Source organism: Oryza brachyantha, chromosome 9 (genome assembly GCF_000231095.2).
Source record: "Oryza brachyantha chromosome 9, ObraRS2, whole genome shotgun sequence".
Classification (NCBI taxonomy): Eukaryota; Viridiplantae; Streptophyta; class Magnoliopsida; order Poales; family Poaceae; genus Oryza; species Oryza brachyantha.
In genome coordinates this window covers 13,929,313-13,942,912 of record NC_023171.2, presented here as the reverse complement: position 1 = coordinate 13,942,912, position 13,600 = coordinate 13,929,313, and the positions used below count along the sequence as shown (strand labels likewise).

Genomic DNA, 13,600 nt, shown 5'->3' with positions numbered 1-13,600 from the left:
GAGGTTGGTGAAATTCTACTCAAGTCGGCAATTTGGTTTTTGCTTAGTATTTTTTGTTAAAAAAATTGAGTCTGCAATCCTACTCAAGCACCTTTTTTTTTTTCCTGAACATCTCTTTTTAAGGCCGCTCTAGTTAGAAGAAATCTGTGCACTTCTCTGAACTATAACATGGTTTTGTCTTTTCTCTCCTTGCATTTGTTCTTTACATGACATTACATGACAATATTTAGGGGGTGTTTAGTTGGTGAAATAAAAAATTTTAGATGTCACATCAGACGTTTGACCGAATGTTAGAAGGGGTTTTCGGATACGAATGAAAAAACGAATTTTATGGTCGGCCTGTAAACCGCGAGACGAATGTTTTGAGCTTAATTAACCCGTCATTAGCGTATGTGGGTTACTGTAGCATAGCTAATCACATACTAACGATTCGTCTCACGATTTCTCACATAACTGTGTAATTAGTTTTTCGTTTTATCTATATTTAATACTCTATTTTAGATGTTCAAAGATTCGATGTTATGTTTTGGGACGAAAATTTTTGGAAACTAAACAGCCCCTTATTCTACACGACTACACGTGCAGTAATAGCTTTCTCTCCTTGCATTTGTCTGATGCCCGACTGTTTTCACCAAATCTACCGTACTTATTTTTGTTAGTATTGAGTTAGCATTGCTTACTTTATTGGGCTATCTCAAAGCTAACGTTAGGGTTTATCAATAGGTAATCATTCTCCTTTTTTGTTATGATCATATCTTCGAGGGCCATCCGAAACCTTTTCAAGATCTGTCCCCCATTTTATTTTTCTCTGAATCACCATATCTTTTCCTTTTTATTCCTAGAGAACTTTCCTCTCATCATCTAAGGAATCTGTGGTTATCACTCAATTAGCACTATCAAATTGCATCCCGTTCTTTTCAAAAAGGGGATTTTTTTTATGTTCATAAACACAAGTCAAAAACCTTCACCCTTACTCCAACATACCGTTGACAGTAATTGGTTGCCTATCATCAGTGTGCACAGAGCAATGAGAAGACATGACAATTGTGATGACTGGTAGCTTATGTGGGGGAAAAAATGCTTTCTGATGACAGCATTGGTTTAAGAGTGTGCTACAATCACTAAAGTAAACCATGATCATGAAAATGATTAAGGGCTGCCAAAACAACAATTACCATCCATATATCCCTACCTTCAGAAAGGTAAAAGCAAGTCATGAGACTGATATATAACAGGTGATGAAATTTTACTATACTTTCTTTACTTGGAATACAGCATGTAACAAGAATGTATACACAAAAAGGAGCTAGAGTAACATTGTTTTCTGAAAGGCAGAAAACTATTGCAGAGAGGTCGGTTGACTGACAGGGTGGCACAGTCACAATAGCAGTAAGCTACAAACTATAGTTGCGACCTTGTCAATCCCTCTATCCACAAGCAAAAGGCTAAAGAATATCGATCGCTTCACGTCCTCATCCTACTGCTCAATCTTGTTTTGTTTTTTTTTTTGAATCTGAAAGCAACTGGAGCCACTCCTACTGATCAAGAATCTCCATCCTCTTGCCACATCAGGACTCACTCCTATCCAATTTAATTTAATCATCTTATGCTTAGCTAGTGTAGTGCAAGCAAAGCCATTACTGCGACTGCTAATGTGGCCTGGAGCAACGACGACGTCGACGGCGCCGCCGCCGCGCCGTCGACCTCGCCGGTGGCCAGGCTCGCCAGCCATGAGTCGTCCTCGAGGTTCGCGTCCTTCGGCCTCGGTGACGGATCGTTGCTCGATTTCTGGCTGCAGAGATATTTTGTCAATGGATCTGGTCAGAAACTCAGAATGGCAACATGATATGCTACATGTTGGTGAACAAAAGACTGATAAAGCCATTAATCATGGTGCAACATATGCAAGAATCAAGGATGGCTAGTGAGTCAACGAGAGATTCATAGCATATAATTAGTTAAGTACTCAATTTATTTTATATTGTAAGACTTAATAATTATGACTAGATCAATCTATTGATTAATGTATTATGTATATGATTCGTATATATAGTTTATGGTATATTAATCTATGTAAGGCTATAAAATCTTACGCTGTGAAACGAAAAGAACATTAATTATTATAAACTTGAATTTGCACGAAACATATCGTTTACCTATTCAGAAAACGTGCTTAATTAAAAAACGAGTTAGTAGCCAGCTTGAGCTGGAAACGAACACTGCCTGGCATGGGAAGCTTTAAGCTCGACAGCCACTGGCAATGGCGGGGACTGATGACCATACATGGTGGGGAAGGAACAAAGGCGAAGGAGGCAAAAGAAGAGAGGAGAACAATTTTAAAGCTAGCAGATCCCTCTTCTTTTTCTCTCAGCTTATCCTTGTCTCTCTCAACCCTCCTCTTCTCTCCTTTCTCCGTCTCAGTTTGATGCTCCTTTTGTCGAAAATGTATTTTCTAATAAGTAATCTGGAAGATGCTCATATTCTCCGGCCATTATGTCCGTCATGGTTTCATCGCTGGGCCAACGCCACTGCATCCTCACTTGATAGAGGAAGAGACCTAAACTTGACAAAAAAAATTTCAATAATGGAAACCAATTCAGCCTCTGCATTGAGATGTATCTAGTGACTGCTCAACTACTCTAGGACAACTAATCTATCAAAATAAGATTATTAAGTGTAGTCTAGGCTTAATCTCCCCAAGTAAAAATCGATACTCACGTTGATAAAAAAAAATTTGCCAAGAGACAAATGACATTTTTCACGACATGACTAATTAAGAATGAAAATGACGATCTTTGATAAAATTGTAGGTTCAAAGTTACCAAATGTTACACTATAAAATATAAATTTTTTAATATTTTTTCAAGAACGGCAAAATCCCTCCAACGTAAGGCCACACTTCAGACTTGCTGTGGTAAATATAACGTGTGAAATGCATGCACTTAGCGGTTGTAAATAAAATTTCTTTTTTCACAAAAGTGCACAAAAAATACATAGGGAAAGTAAAATGAGGAGGGTAAAAAAGAAAGAAAAACTGTGCAGTGTAGTAATAGTAAAAAGGTAGGAGACCTGTTGGGGTTGGCGAGGCGAGGGCAGAAGGTGATGGAGTAGTCGGTGGCGGCGCAGGTGAAGGTGGAGGTGGCGTCGTCGTAGGCGTAGCTGTAGGATCGCGGGCACGCCGCCTTGAACACCTGCGAGTACACCGACGGGTGGCACGTGTCCGGGTTGCCGTACTGCCCGCTGCAGCAGTACTCCGGCGTGCCGAACGCCTCGCACGCGCTCCGGCAAGCCTGCCCCTGCCCGGCCTTCAGCTCCGCGGGGCACCGCTCGTTCAGGTCCACCACGCACCCGGTCGCCGGGCACCCCGCCGCCGACGCCGCCTCCACCACCACCGGCAGGTTGTACCCGTCCACCAGGCTCACGTCGTAGTAGTCCTTCCCGCCGCTGCCGTCCAGCGTGAACTCCACCAGAGTCGCCGGCGGCGCCGCCCCGGCGCCGCGACACTCCACCTCCCCCGACCCGCAGTCCCCCGTCGCGCACGCGCCCTTCCCGGACTCCCCGTCGAACGCGCACCCCGTCCGCGCCCAGAACCTCCCCGACCACCCCGCCGGCGCCGCCAGCGACCGCCTCTCGCCGGCGCCCAGCGCGAACCCCGTCGTCTCCAGCGCCGAGCTCCCCGAGTTCGACAGCACCCCCGGCCACACCGTGCCGCCGCACCGGTTCGTGAACGTGAACGTCACGCCGCCCACCAACCCTGCAGCACAAAACCAAAACACCCATCACACACCATGACCATCTGCAACACATACAAACACAAACAAGAACCAAGACCCGCCATTGCCGCCGATCTCAATACCTTGAAAGAACGACACGACAACAAAACACACGCTACTAATCGTCATCATCGAAGAAGCCATTGATTCCAGCAGCGGATCGAATTTAATCCCAAACCCCCCAACCCAATCCAAACGTGTGACTGTTCTATATGCTTCTTGGAAAAAACAAGTGATCAATTATGGCAGGAGTGGCCGGTATGTTCTTGAAATGGCACAGTCATCTAGCCATAAAGGGCAAGCTGGTGGTTAGTGATGAGCTAGCTGAGTGCAGAGTGGGAGAGAGTAGGGTTGCCTTGCTGCAGCTGTGTAGGCTGGCTTCCTTGCACACCTGGCCCATTTATAAGTTACAACTCTCGATGACGTCAGCGCTCAGCAATGATATGATACTGATGGTTTGATACCGGGAATTGTTGCTTTTCCTCCTAATTTACTTATTCCATTGCCCTTTTTTTCCTTCTTTTTATAAAAACGAAAACCAAGAGGCTCTGTTTGTTTCCTATACCAATATACTTTAGATTTTTACGGACACGCTTCCAAAGTTAGTACTAAATGGTGTGTTTCCTTTTGGCAATGCGAAATTTTAATTTTTAAAGTATATAATATTTATTTATACCCTTAAATAATTATGATAAAAAAATCAGACAATCCAAAATCTTTAAAAGAAAAGAACACCACCAGAGTACATGGGATTGAAATGAAATGCCTTTTCTTTTTTTCTGGGAAAGGAGGGAGCAACGGAGCATGGAGGAAGAAGACGACCTCCGCCATTCGTGATGCTGGTGTGGGGGCCTCCCATCCGTCGATCGATCGATGCTTCGTTTTCTCGGCGCAATACCGCTGCAAAAAAGGGAACGGGTGATCACTCGCCATCCGTCCATGGATCCATCCATCTTTGGAGAGGTGACCTCACCGTCGTCGCCGCAGGGCGGCTCCGTTGCTGCTGCTGCGTTTTGGGCGTGGCGGCCGCTTTGCTTTTGTCCCGGCGTGTTGCTTGTGTTTTTGCTGCTCTGTGTTTGTGTGCGATTCGTCGGTTTGCACACACACGGTGTCATGTCAAAGGTAGATTCATGGCGGATGTGGCCAGGCAAGGCCGTTGATGGAACGAGCCGACTGATCTTGGGCTTCCGTTTCTGCCGCTGCTGCTGATGTCGAGAAACGATCAAACGAACGGGGTTTTTGTTGCGTCGAGTTCAGAGTTTCTTTCTATTCCAAGATCAACTCTGTGCTGACGACAAATTTCTATGGAGAAACGCTCAATTTTTACATAGAACAAGAAAAAGAAAACTACTCTAAAAAGTACTGCCTCCTCCCCCATCTAAAATCAACTCTGAAATTACACTTTAAAATTTAAACTTCGCCTACGATTGAGATCGAAGAGCTTTTATAAGAACTGACTGTTCGAGTAGAAAAAAAAATTACATAGAGAGGTGATATTACTGCTGCAGGGTCGAGACATCACGGCGGTAGGTATCATTTTCAGGACGAGTCGGCGTTGCACTAATCACATCGATGGTGCAGTGCCAGTGCTGGATCAATCGTCAGATTAGATAGATACGCTGCTTTCTGTGTGTACTGGTCTGGAGGTAGCAGCAGCAGCGAGTACTAGATACTTTGAACGCCTGATTTGCAATTAATCCAGGTCGACCAGCCGGTAACGACCGACTAGGCAGCGAGCAAGATTGCTCTAGCGCGCGAAAGCTACCTGCATCTCTTTCCACCGTGTAATGCTAGCTAAGTAACATTAAGGTGGTGTTTAGATTGGGAAAATTTTTGGGAGAAGTGTCACGTCAAATGTTTGACCGAATGTCGGAAGGGGTTTTCGGACACGAATGAAAAAACGAATTTCACGGCTAGCCTAGAAACCACGAGACAAATCTTTTGAGCCTAATTAATTCATCATTAGCACATGTTGGTTACTGTACCACTTATGGCTAATCATGAACTAATTAGGCTCAAAAGATACGTCTCAAGATTTCATACATAACTGTGTAATTAGTTTTTTGGTTCATCTATGTTTAATGTTTTATTTAGATGTCCAAAAATTCAATGTGATGTTTTTGAAAAAAATTTTGGAAACTAAACAAGGCCTAAAGCTAATGCCAGATATTCAGCATTGCACTGTACTTGCCTTTCACCTGACAATGATATGTTCCCAACTTCTTACACGAAGCACCAATTCTGTCCTGTCGGTAACAACCACTCAACCAGGTTCAGGTTGGCTTTAACTGTTAACTTATGCAGGGAAAAAGAGGTCGGTATATTTGTAAATGAAAAATAATTTGTAAATAAAAAATATTTATATATTTTTTAGCTGTCTAAAAGTCGATGCTAGAAAATAAACTTTAGTGAAAAACCTCGCAAAATTAACTTATAAAATTCAAATTTAGCTTATAATAGGAGCGAAAAGACGGTAATGGTGTTACACGGAGGCAATAATGCTTTGATTTTGAGGTACGATAAAATTTTCTGCGAAACTTTATTAGTTTGCGAAATATTTACCGATTCCGGTGGGATTAATTTCCCCTGATGACTCCAGTAGGCAAAAGGAATAATGTTTTAGGCATGTGCTGGGTAAGATATACTACTCCGTCCTAGAAAATTTCTAGAGCACTTCTGAGTTTTTAGTTTGGCGTTTGACCATCCGTCTTATTTGAAAAATTTATGAAAAAGTTGGAAAAAAATAGTCACATGTAAAGTACGAGTTATGTTTTATCATGTGATAACAATAAAAACATTAATCTTAAAAAAAATCAAGTAAGACAAAAAGTCAAAAATTCTATAAAAAAACTCAAATTTCATTTATTTTGGGGCGGAGGTCGTATAGTTGAACGGCAGGAGTTGTTGGTAGATCAGGTATTGATTGGGGGCATAAACGTAATGCTGGTGACTCTACACACCACTTCGATCGATCAAATCCAGAATACCAACTTAAACTATATGGAATTAATGCTTGCAGATCTTTGTGTAATCTGGACATGGACCTGCAGGGTCTATTTTCCATGAAGGCAACGAACTTGCAGAGTTTCAGGTATCCATTCCATCCAACCAACCTGACGCCCATTCCGGCCGTTTTACTTTCTCTGACAAATCAATCGCTGCAGAGCAAATGTCGAACGGGTAGGCCTCGATGGACCAGAATATTTGGTTTTTCTTCAGGCAGAAGCAAAAGCAAGGAAGAACAGAGAACGAGCGAGAACAAATCGGCGCAAGCGCAACCATCCAACCCTAGCTGCAACCTCGGCAGAGTACACAATGTTGCCGCCGTGTAAAGCGCACAAGGTGATCCAACACTTGTATCGGATAAGAGATCATCCCACTAGCCGGCTGGCTGCCATCGTCTCACCTCTCTCGTATCCAATGGCCTCTTTTTCCTTCGCCGTCTCGCCCTGCAGTATTTGCCTTTTTTTCTTCAGGACTTTTCCGCCTTCATCGTCTTCTCCATCACAAGAAGAAAAGGCAGAAGAGGAGGAGGAGGAGAAGACGAGATGGATGGATAGATAGGCGTCAGTGCGTCACCTTCCACTGTTCTCGTGCTAGATTGGCACTGCCAAAGCCCAGCCATGGCCATGCAGGAGTCCACCATGGCGACAGAGTCGCCGCTAGTAGCTCCCAACTTTGCATTCGCTTCGTTCTTTTAATTCATTCACTCACTGTCTCAGATTGAACTATATATCCTTTGCTTGCCAAGGAGGAGAAATGGGGCATGGTTGCTGCTGACAGATTTGACCCCCCGAAACAGTCAGCGCCTGTAGGCTGTTGCTGCGATGGATGATGCGATCGAATCCCTGTGTTCTTGGATGGATGCTTGGCCCAGGTGGGAAGGGATCAAACAAACAATCGTGCGTGCAAATGCAATTAGGTCCTGAAAAAGAACCTCTTTTTGTGTATGCTTTTTTTAATTTTCTGCATGGTTTTTGCCAAACCTTTGCCACTGTTTTCACTTGACCTTGCATCGCTGCACGTAATAAGAAAGGTCAATGGCTGAGTGATGTTGAAGTGGAGTCCACGCGGCGCCAGGTCATCTCGACTCCGACATGCGACGGGCAGCCTCTTAAGTGCAAACTAATTTGTACTCTTCGTGGTTTAAAATAACTTTATTTTTCACTCTTCTCATTTATATCAATATAAAAATAAAAATACCAAAATATCGTCTACTTTATTGAATCCTAATACAATTATCCTCCACTTTATCTAATTTCAATATATTTATTGTCTACTTTTATGGACTCCGATGCAATAATCACTCAAAAAATAAACTTACTATAGGAAAAAAAAAGAGCAAAAAATGATCTTATATTCCGACAAAGGTAGTGTCTCATCTCAATCTACTACCATAGAACAGTTTTTCTATACTGATTATTGAAAAAAAAAAAACCAAGCCTCTGGCGACAAGCTCCCGCTTCGCGAATTTTTCGAGGAAATATTATTTTCTTAACGAAAAATCGTAAGATTAGAGGCCACGTACACGAAATCGTCAAAATAGGGGTCTGTCGAACATTGGACGGTCGATTGGGAGCCTGTCGACCCTTGGCTGGTCTACTGCTGGCTGGGCCATCACTTGTCGAACCGTGGCATGCCGACTGGCCCCACCGGACAAATAAATTATGGTGTTAATTATTAGACAATTTATTAATTATGTACTCCCTCCGCCCCTAAAAAAACCAACGTTTTGGTTTTTGTGTCGAGCATTTGACCGTCCGTCTTATTTAAAAAAATTTCAAGAAATTTTAAAAAAAATTAGTCACATATAAAATACTATTCATGTTTTATCATCTAATAAAAATAAAATTATTAATCGTAATTTTTTTGAATAAGACGAAGAGTTAAATGTTGTATCTAAAAACTGAAAAGTTGATTTGTTTTGCGACGGAGGGAGTAGCTGTTTTCAGTGTCATTGCTAAATGGGTGCTAGATGTATTTAAGTCGTGACAAGTTTAAATTAGTTGTTAGTAAGTACATATTATTAATCGCGTACGAACCTTTAATGACATCATTATATAAAACAATGGTTGGTACGAACCATAACCACAAATCTAATTTATTACAATATTAACTTAATGTAGTACAATTGGAGACCGTTCGCCGAAAATCGCCAAACTAGTGGCCAGTCGAACGTCCAGCGTACGATAGGTACCATTTCTTCTAAGTAGGTGTGAACTTAGCAAATATTACCATTAAAACGATACTACAAACTTATTTCAATATATACTACAATTTTAACATTGCTATTAAGTTGTATTAATATTCGGAATAATGATTTATTCTTAATCATCTCTATAAGCAGACTATGCTGTAAAGATAAATTAAGATCACCAACAACCTTTTTAAGTTTTTTCTAATAGTTGAATAGGTTATTTTTGTGAATTCTTCAAATGTAAATCTGAATTTATAACTAGTTAAATAAATAAAATTAAATATGTACAATAATATTTAACAAATTTCAAGTATACCAACAAATACTTAATACTACAATTAATACCGATCGTCGGGGGGTATCGGCTGGCCTCCGTTGGGCCTGTCGGCCGGCCTGCGTTCGACAGGTTGGGCTAGAGCTCCTGTCGACGGCCCACAATTCGACAGGTCCCCTACCGTTCTACCGGTTATCGACAGACCCATATTTTCGTGATTTCTTTTATGTGGTCTCTAATCTTATGATTTTCTATTAAAAAATAATATTTTCTAAAAAAATTCCCCGCTTCGCTCCGTCGAAGAGGCCTTTATACGAGCACAAGTGAATTTAAATCTTGACGGTCTGTAATCCATATACAATCTATAGTATACGTCCGTATACATAGCTAGCTAGGTATATGTGTGAGGCACTAGGTTGTGAATTGTGATGGTGGTGAGCTCAAGCGGCGACGGCTGCGTCATGTCAATGCCATGTCAGGCAAAGGTAGCAAAGGGAGTCAAGTTGTAATATGCTAAAGAAAGGGTAGGGTACGGTGCATTGCATGTATCTGCATTCTGCATGCATGGTCACCGGCAATCTCCAATCTCTGGCTGCTAGCTAGAAGGGAAAAAGAAAAAAAAAGAGGGAGAAGACGGGGAAGATTTGGGGAGACTCTTTTCGCCGAGATATAAAGCGATTCGATCGATTACGTCTGCCGTGTCGGCATTGCATATTGCCAGCCGCTTTGCACGTACGCATGCATATATATATATATATATATATATATATATATATATATGGCCTAGTAGTTTTGACCCGTGGCCAATTTTGGGAGTGATGGTTTTTCCATTAAAAAAGTCAAACAGTATATTTATAAATAAAAAATAATTTTATGAATAAATTTTGTATACACGTAATCTTAGCGAGCTAAAAGCTAATAGTGAAAAATAAATTTTGGTAAAAAACCTTAAAACCAATTTAAGTTTAAAATTTAAATTTTGGTTTATAAGCGTAATCTAGCATCGGAGAAAAGACGTGGGTGTTTCATTTCTAGCTGCTGCTGTCGTGCTGGTAGGGCCTACGGCTCCGTCAGCTTGTTTAGTTTTAGTTATCTGCTCTGCATCTCCTTTTGCTATTTCTTGCTCTCTTTGCCATGGATTAATCATATATGACAGCAAGAGATAATCTTAGCTATTGGTAGATTCCAGTCCTCAGAGGCTACTTGACAGCTGAGTGCTTGCCTCTCTCTCTCTCTCTCTTTTTATCCTGTAACTATCTTTCAGTTGATATATACCAGTATAATTAAGAAGCTAAGCTAGCTTTGCTGGTGACACAAGTGTTTTGTTTTGTTCCACGAGAGATCCGGTGTTGTTTAATTAGTTTGTTGCGTTTAATTGAAAGCTGTAACCATTTGCAAGCCTAGTCATGCTAAATTTTTGGTAAGATATATGGAATTAATAGCACGGTTGTCTCCGATGAAGTGATTTTAAGGGGTCCCAGTCCTAGCACTGACGCCTCTTCTTCTCTCGATCTTTCTCTGCCACCGCTACCTCAGGTGGTGGAGTCTTTCCTATTCATAACTCAGGTTAATGGCATGGATAATTTTACTGTTATTGACAAAATATTTCTAGATACCAAGATTTACACATAAAATTTTGATACACTGAGGTATAAAGTAGCTACATGTATTAAATTTTACACTAGAAAATATAGCATCTCCCGGTACTATTTTAACGAAGGTAAAATTGCTCTAATAATATTGTTTCATGCACTTTGGCCACTGTTATAAATAACGATGATGAATGTAGTGAGATCCCAACAATAATGTGAGAAAGCGTGCGATAACAAATGAGAAGGCAATGGACAAGCTCGATTTAGTCCATCTGCTTGCTCTCCCTCTCACCATTGTCGCAACCACTATGCCTTCTAGGCTGTAGATCCTTCTGCCTAGATGGTAACAATATGAGGAGGATTAAGAAAACTGTTACACATACGACGCTACACGTACGATAAGCGTACGATCTACCAGATGAAATGGACGGAAGTACGACGCTCGCGACTGCAAGATGCACGGCGTGCATGACGCACACCTGCGCTCACTGTCATCGTACGCTTATCGTATGACTTTTTTTGTACGTGTAGCATGCCTCGGAGGATTAATTGTCCATGGTGGCACCAGCAGCCTACTCTAAGATCAACCAATACATGGCAACGACTATGCGATGTGTGCCATATTCCTCGTCTTATCCAACAAAAATATCTCAAATTACCAGTACCTCGTGTACCAAATCGTTACTGATTGTTAGATCTAACAGTGTACATCCTACTCAGCTAAATCTAATAGTGAGAAATGATTTCGTACCTCGAGGTACCGGTACCTCGGATTTTTTTGTTGGACCGGAGTAAATCTCATTTAAGTTGTCTCGTTAAAAATCCAACATTGACTTCATGTTGGTTCGATAAGCAAGTATCAAATCCTTTGAGGCGTTGCAATATAGAATGCATCGGTCTTTCTTTTTAGGAAAAAAAAAGATGTATACAACGCCATAAATTATATGTTTAGGATTTATATATTATTCATTTCCTTTTTCTCTTTATTGATGGTTGTATGCATCACTCCGGCTGTTGCAAAGGCCAGATATTTTCATTGCTTGATGAGATATTCCATTTCTCAAAAAGAGGTATATGCAGCATTGTCCGGTTTGATGCTTCTACAAACTTTTTGTGTGATGTTGAGTGTAGTGGTCTCTAGTACTTTATTGCTAAATTTTGGTATGGAGTATGTGAGGCATATTGTTTCGTTTAGAGCATTGCAAAATTTAGGTCTCGTTAAAATTATTAAAAATGGTTTGCTCAAAATGGATTAGGCCTTGAAACTGATTTCATGTGATGTTCTTGACAATTTATTGTTTATGGAGGCCCATTTTTACTTGGGCCCTTACAGGGATACCCACCCTTACATTGTAGTAGGGCCAAGAATCCTGATATACTACTATCCATCAAGAAGTATTGCCTCCTTTTGATGTTCGGTTTCGGTTTGTTTGGCAACTCGTGGGAGGAGGGATTACATGTTTATATTAAGAAATAGGGTCCGCCTATTTATTAAATGTTTGAAAATTTTAATTCCATCAATTAAATCCAGTCATTTCTATTGAATAATAATCTAAAGGCGTGCACGTAAGTTAAAAGGTCCATAGACGTCCTCCTCCTATAGATTGTGCGCGTGTTTGATAAAAGAAAAAAAATCAAACATTGATCAATAGTAAAAGTGTAAGAAATGATGGTGAGATAAGAAAAAAATGAGGAGTTCATATGGGAAGTAGATTTTAAAGATGCATTTAGTTCGTGCCGAGGTGGGTTGGGTTGGCTCCATCCCTGGATTGTAGGATGGATTGGTTCCATTTTTCTGTTTGGTTGGAAGAGTGAGTTGGACTCTGTTTTTTGTTTGGTGGAAGGGATGAGATGAGATAGGTTGGACATGTTTTTTGTTTGGTTGAAGGGATGAGATGGGATAAATGTTACCTCTCATATCCAAAATAAAATATTAAATACTAGGATTAATATATGAATAAACTAAAATAATTGAATGTATATTTATACAAGTAATATATTTTAAATAAATTTAATAAATAAAATAAACACCCCTCTGTGCGTTGTGGTCGTCCTAGGACGGATCCGTCCCACCGTTTTGCTGAGATGTGTTGGACCTGGATCTAGGAGGAATATTCCTCTGCTGGGTCCAACGCATCACACTCATCCACCAATCAAACATGGTTAGGGATGGGTTGGCTCTGTCCCAACCTATTCTATCTCTGAAACCAAACACATCCTAAGTGACGATGGATGACTTGGATTCGGATTTATCTAAACAATGCAAATTTCCTTTGGACTCATAGTCCCTCCCCAGGTATTAAAATTTAAAATACAGAGTTTCTCCCTCAATTCTGAATTCAACTCCCTTAAAACTTCCATGTTCCCTTTTCTTATTTTAGAGAAGGATTTTTTTTTACCCGCTCCCATGCAGATTTAAAGTTAGGAACATGTTCCCTAACCCAGAAAAAGAAAGTTAATAGCCCAATTTCTCTTGACTTCCATTCGCTTCTTAAAAACTCCCTCCGGCCAAACTCACCCTTTGCACGAGAGTAAAAGGAATCAGCATCTGCAGACTGCTGCAGTGGACTGATGAATGCATGCATGCTCAACAGCACAAGTGGTTGGGTCCAACTCTGTCCAACTTTTCAGTTATCACCATGCATTCAGATTCAGTCAGCCAGGCGACCAGTAGGCAGTAGCCCTACATGCTGCCAGCCTCGTTATGTTTTTTTTTCATTATTTGATCATTTTCAAAAACAAATTATAAAAATAGATCGGTTTG

The 13,600-nt window shown here is 40.9% G+C and overlaps 1 protein-coding gene across 2 annotated transcripts; it reads right to left on the bottom strand.

The window, feature by feature from the left end:
• Positions 1-1,229: 1,229 nt before the first annotated feature.
• LOC102700926 (thaumatin-like protein 1) lies at positions 1,230-4,133 on the bottom strand. 2 transcript variants are annotated; one of them, XR_001550948.2, is made up of 4 exons: positions 3,857-4,133; positions 3,070-3,754; positions 2,157-2,557; positions 1,704-1,792 (listed from the first exon to the last, which is right to left on the bottom strand). XR_001550948.2 is itself a non-coding variant. In XM_006660832.3 (3 exons), exons 1-3 carry the CDS (start codon positions 3,915-3,917, stop codon positions 1,615-1,617), a joined length of 924 nt encoding a protein of 307 aa, XP_006660895.2. In that variant the 5' UTR covers positions 3,918-4,133; the 3' UTR covers positions 1,230-1,614. The 2 variants fall into 2 exon arrangements, 1 of the variants encoding a protein (XP_006660895.2); XM_006660832.3 differs by lacking the exon at positions 2,157-2,557 and having other exon boundaries at positions 1,230-1,792.
• Between the last annotated feature and the right edge of the window lie 9,467 nt (positions 4,134-13,600).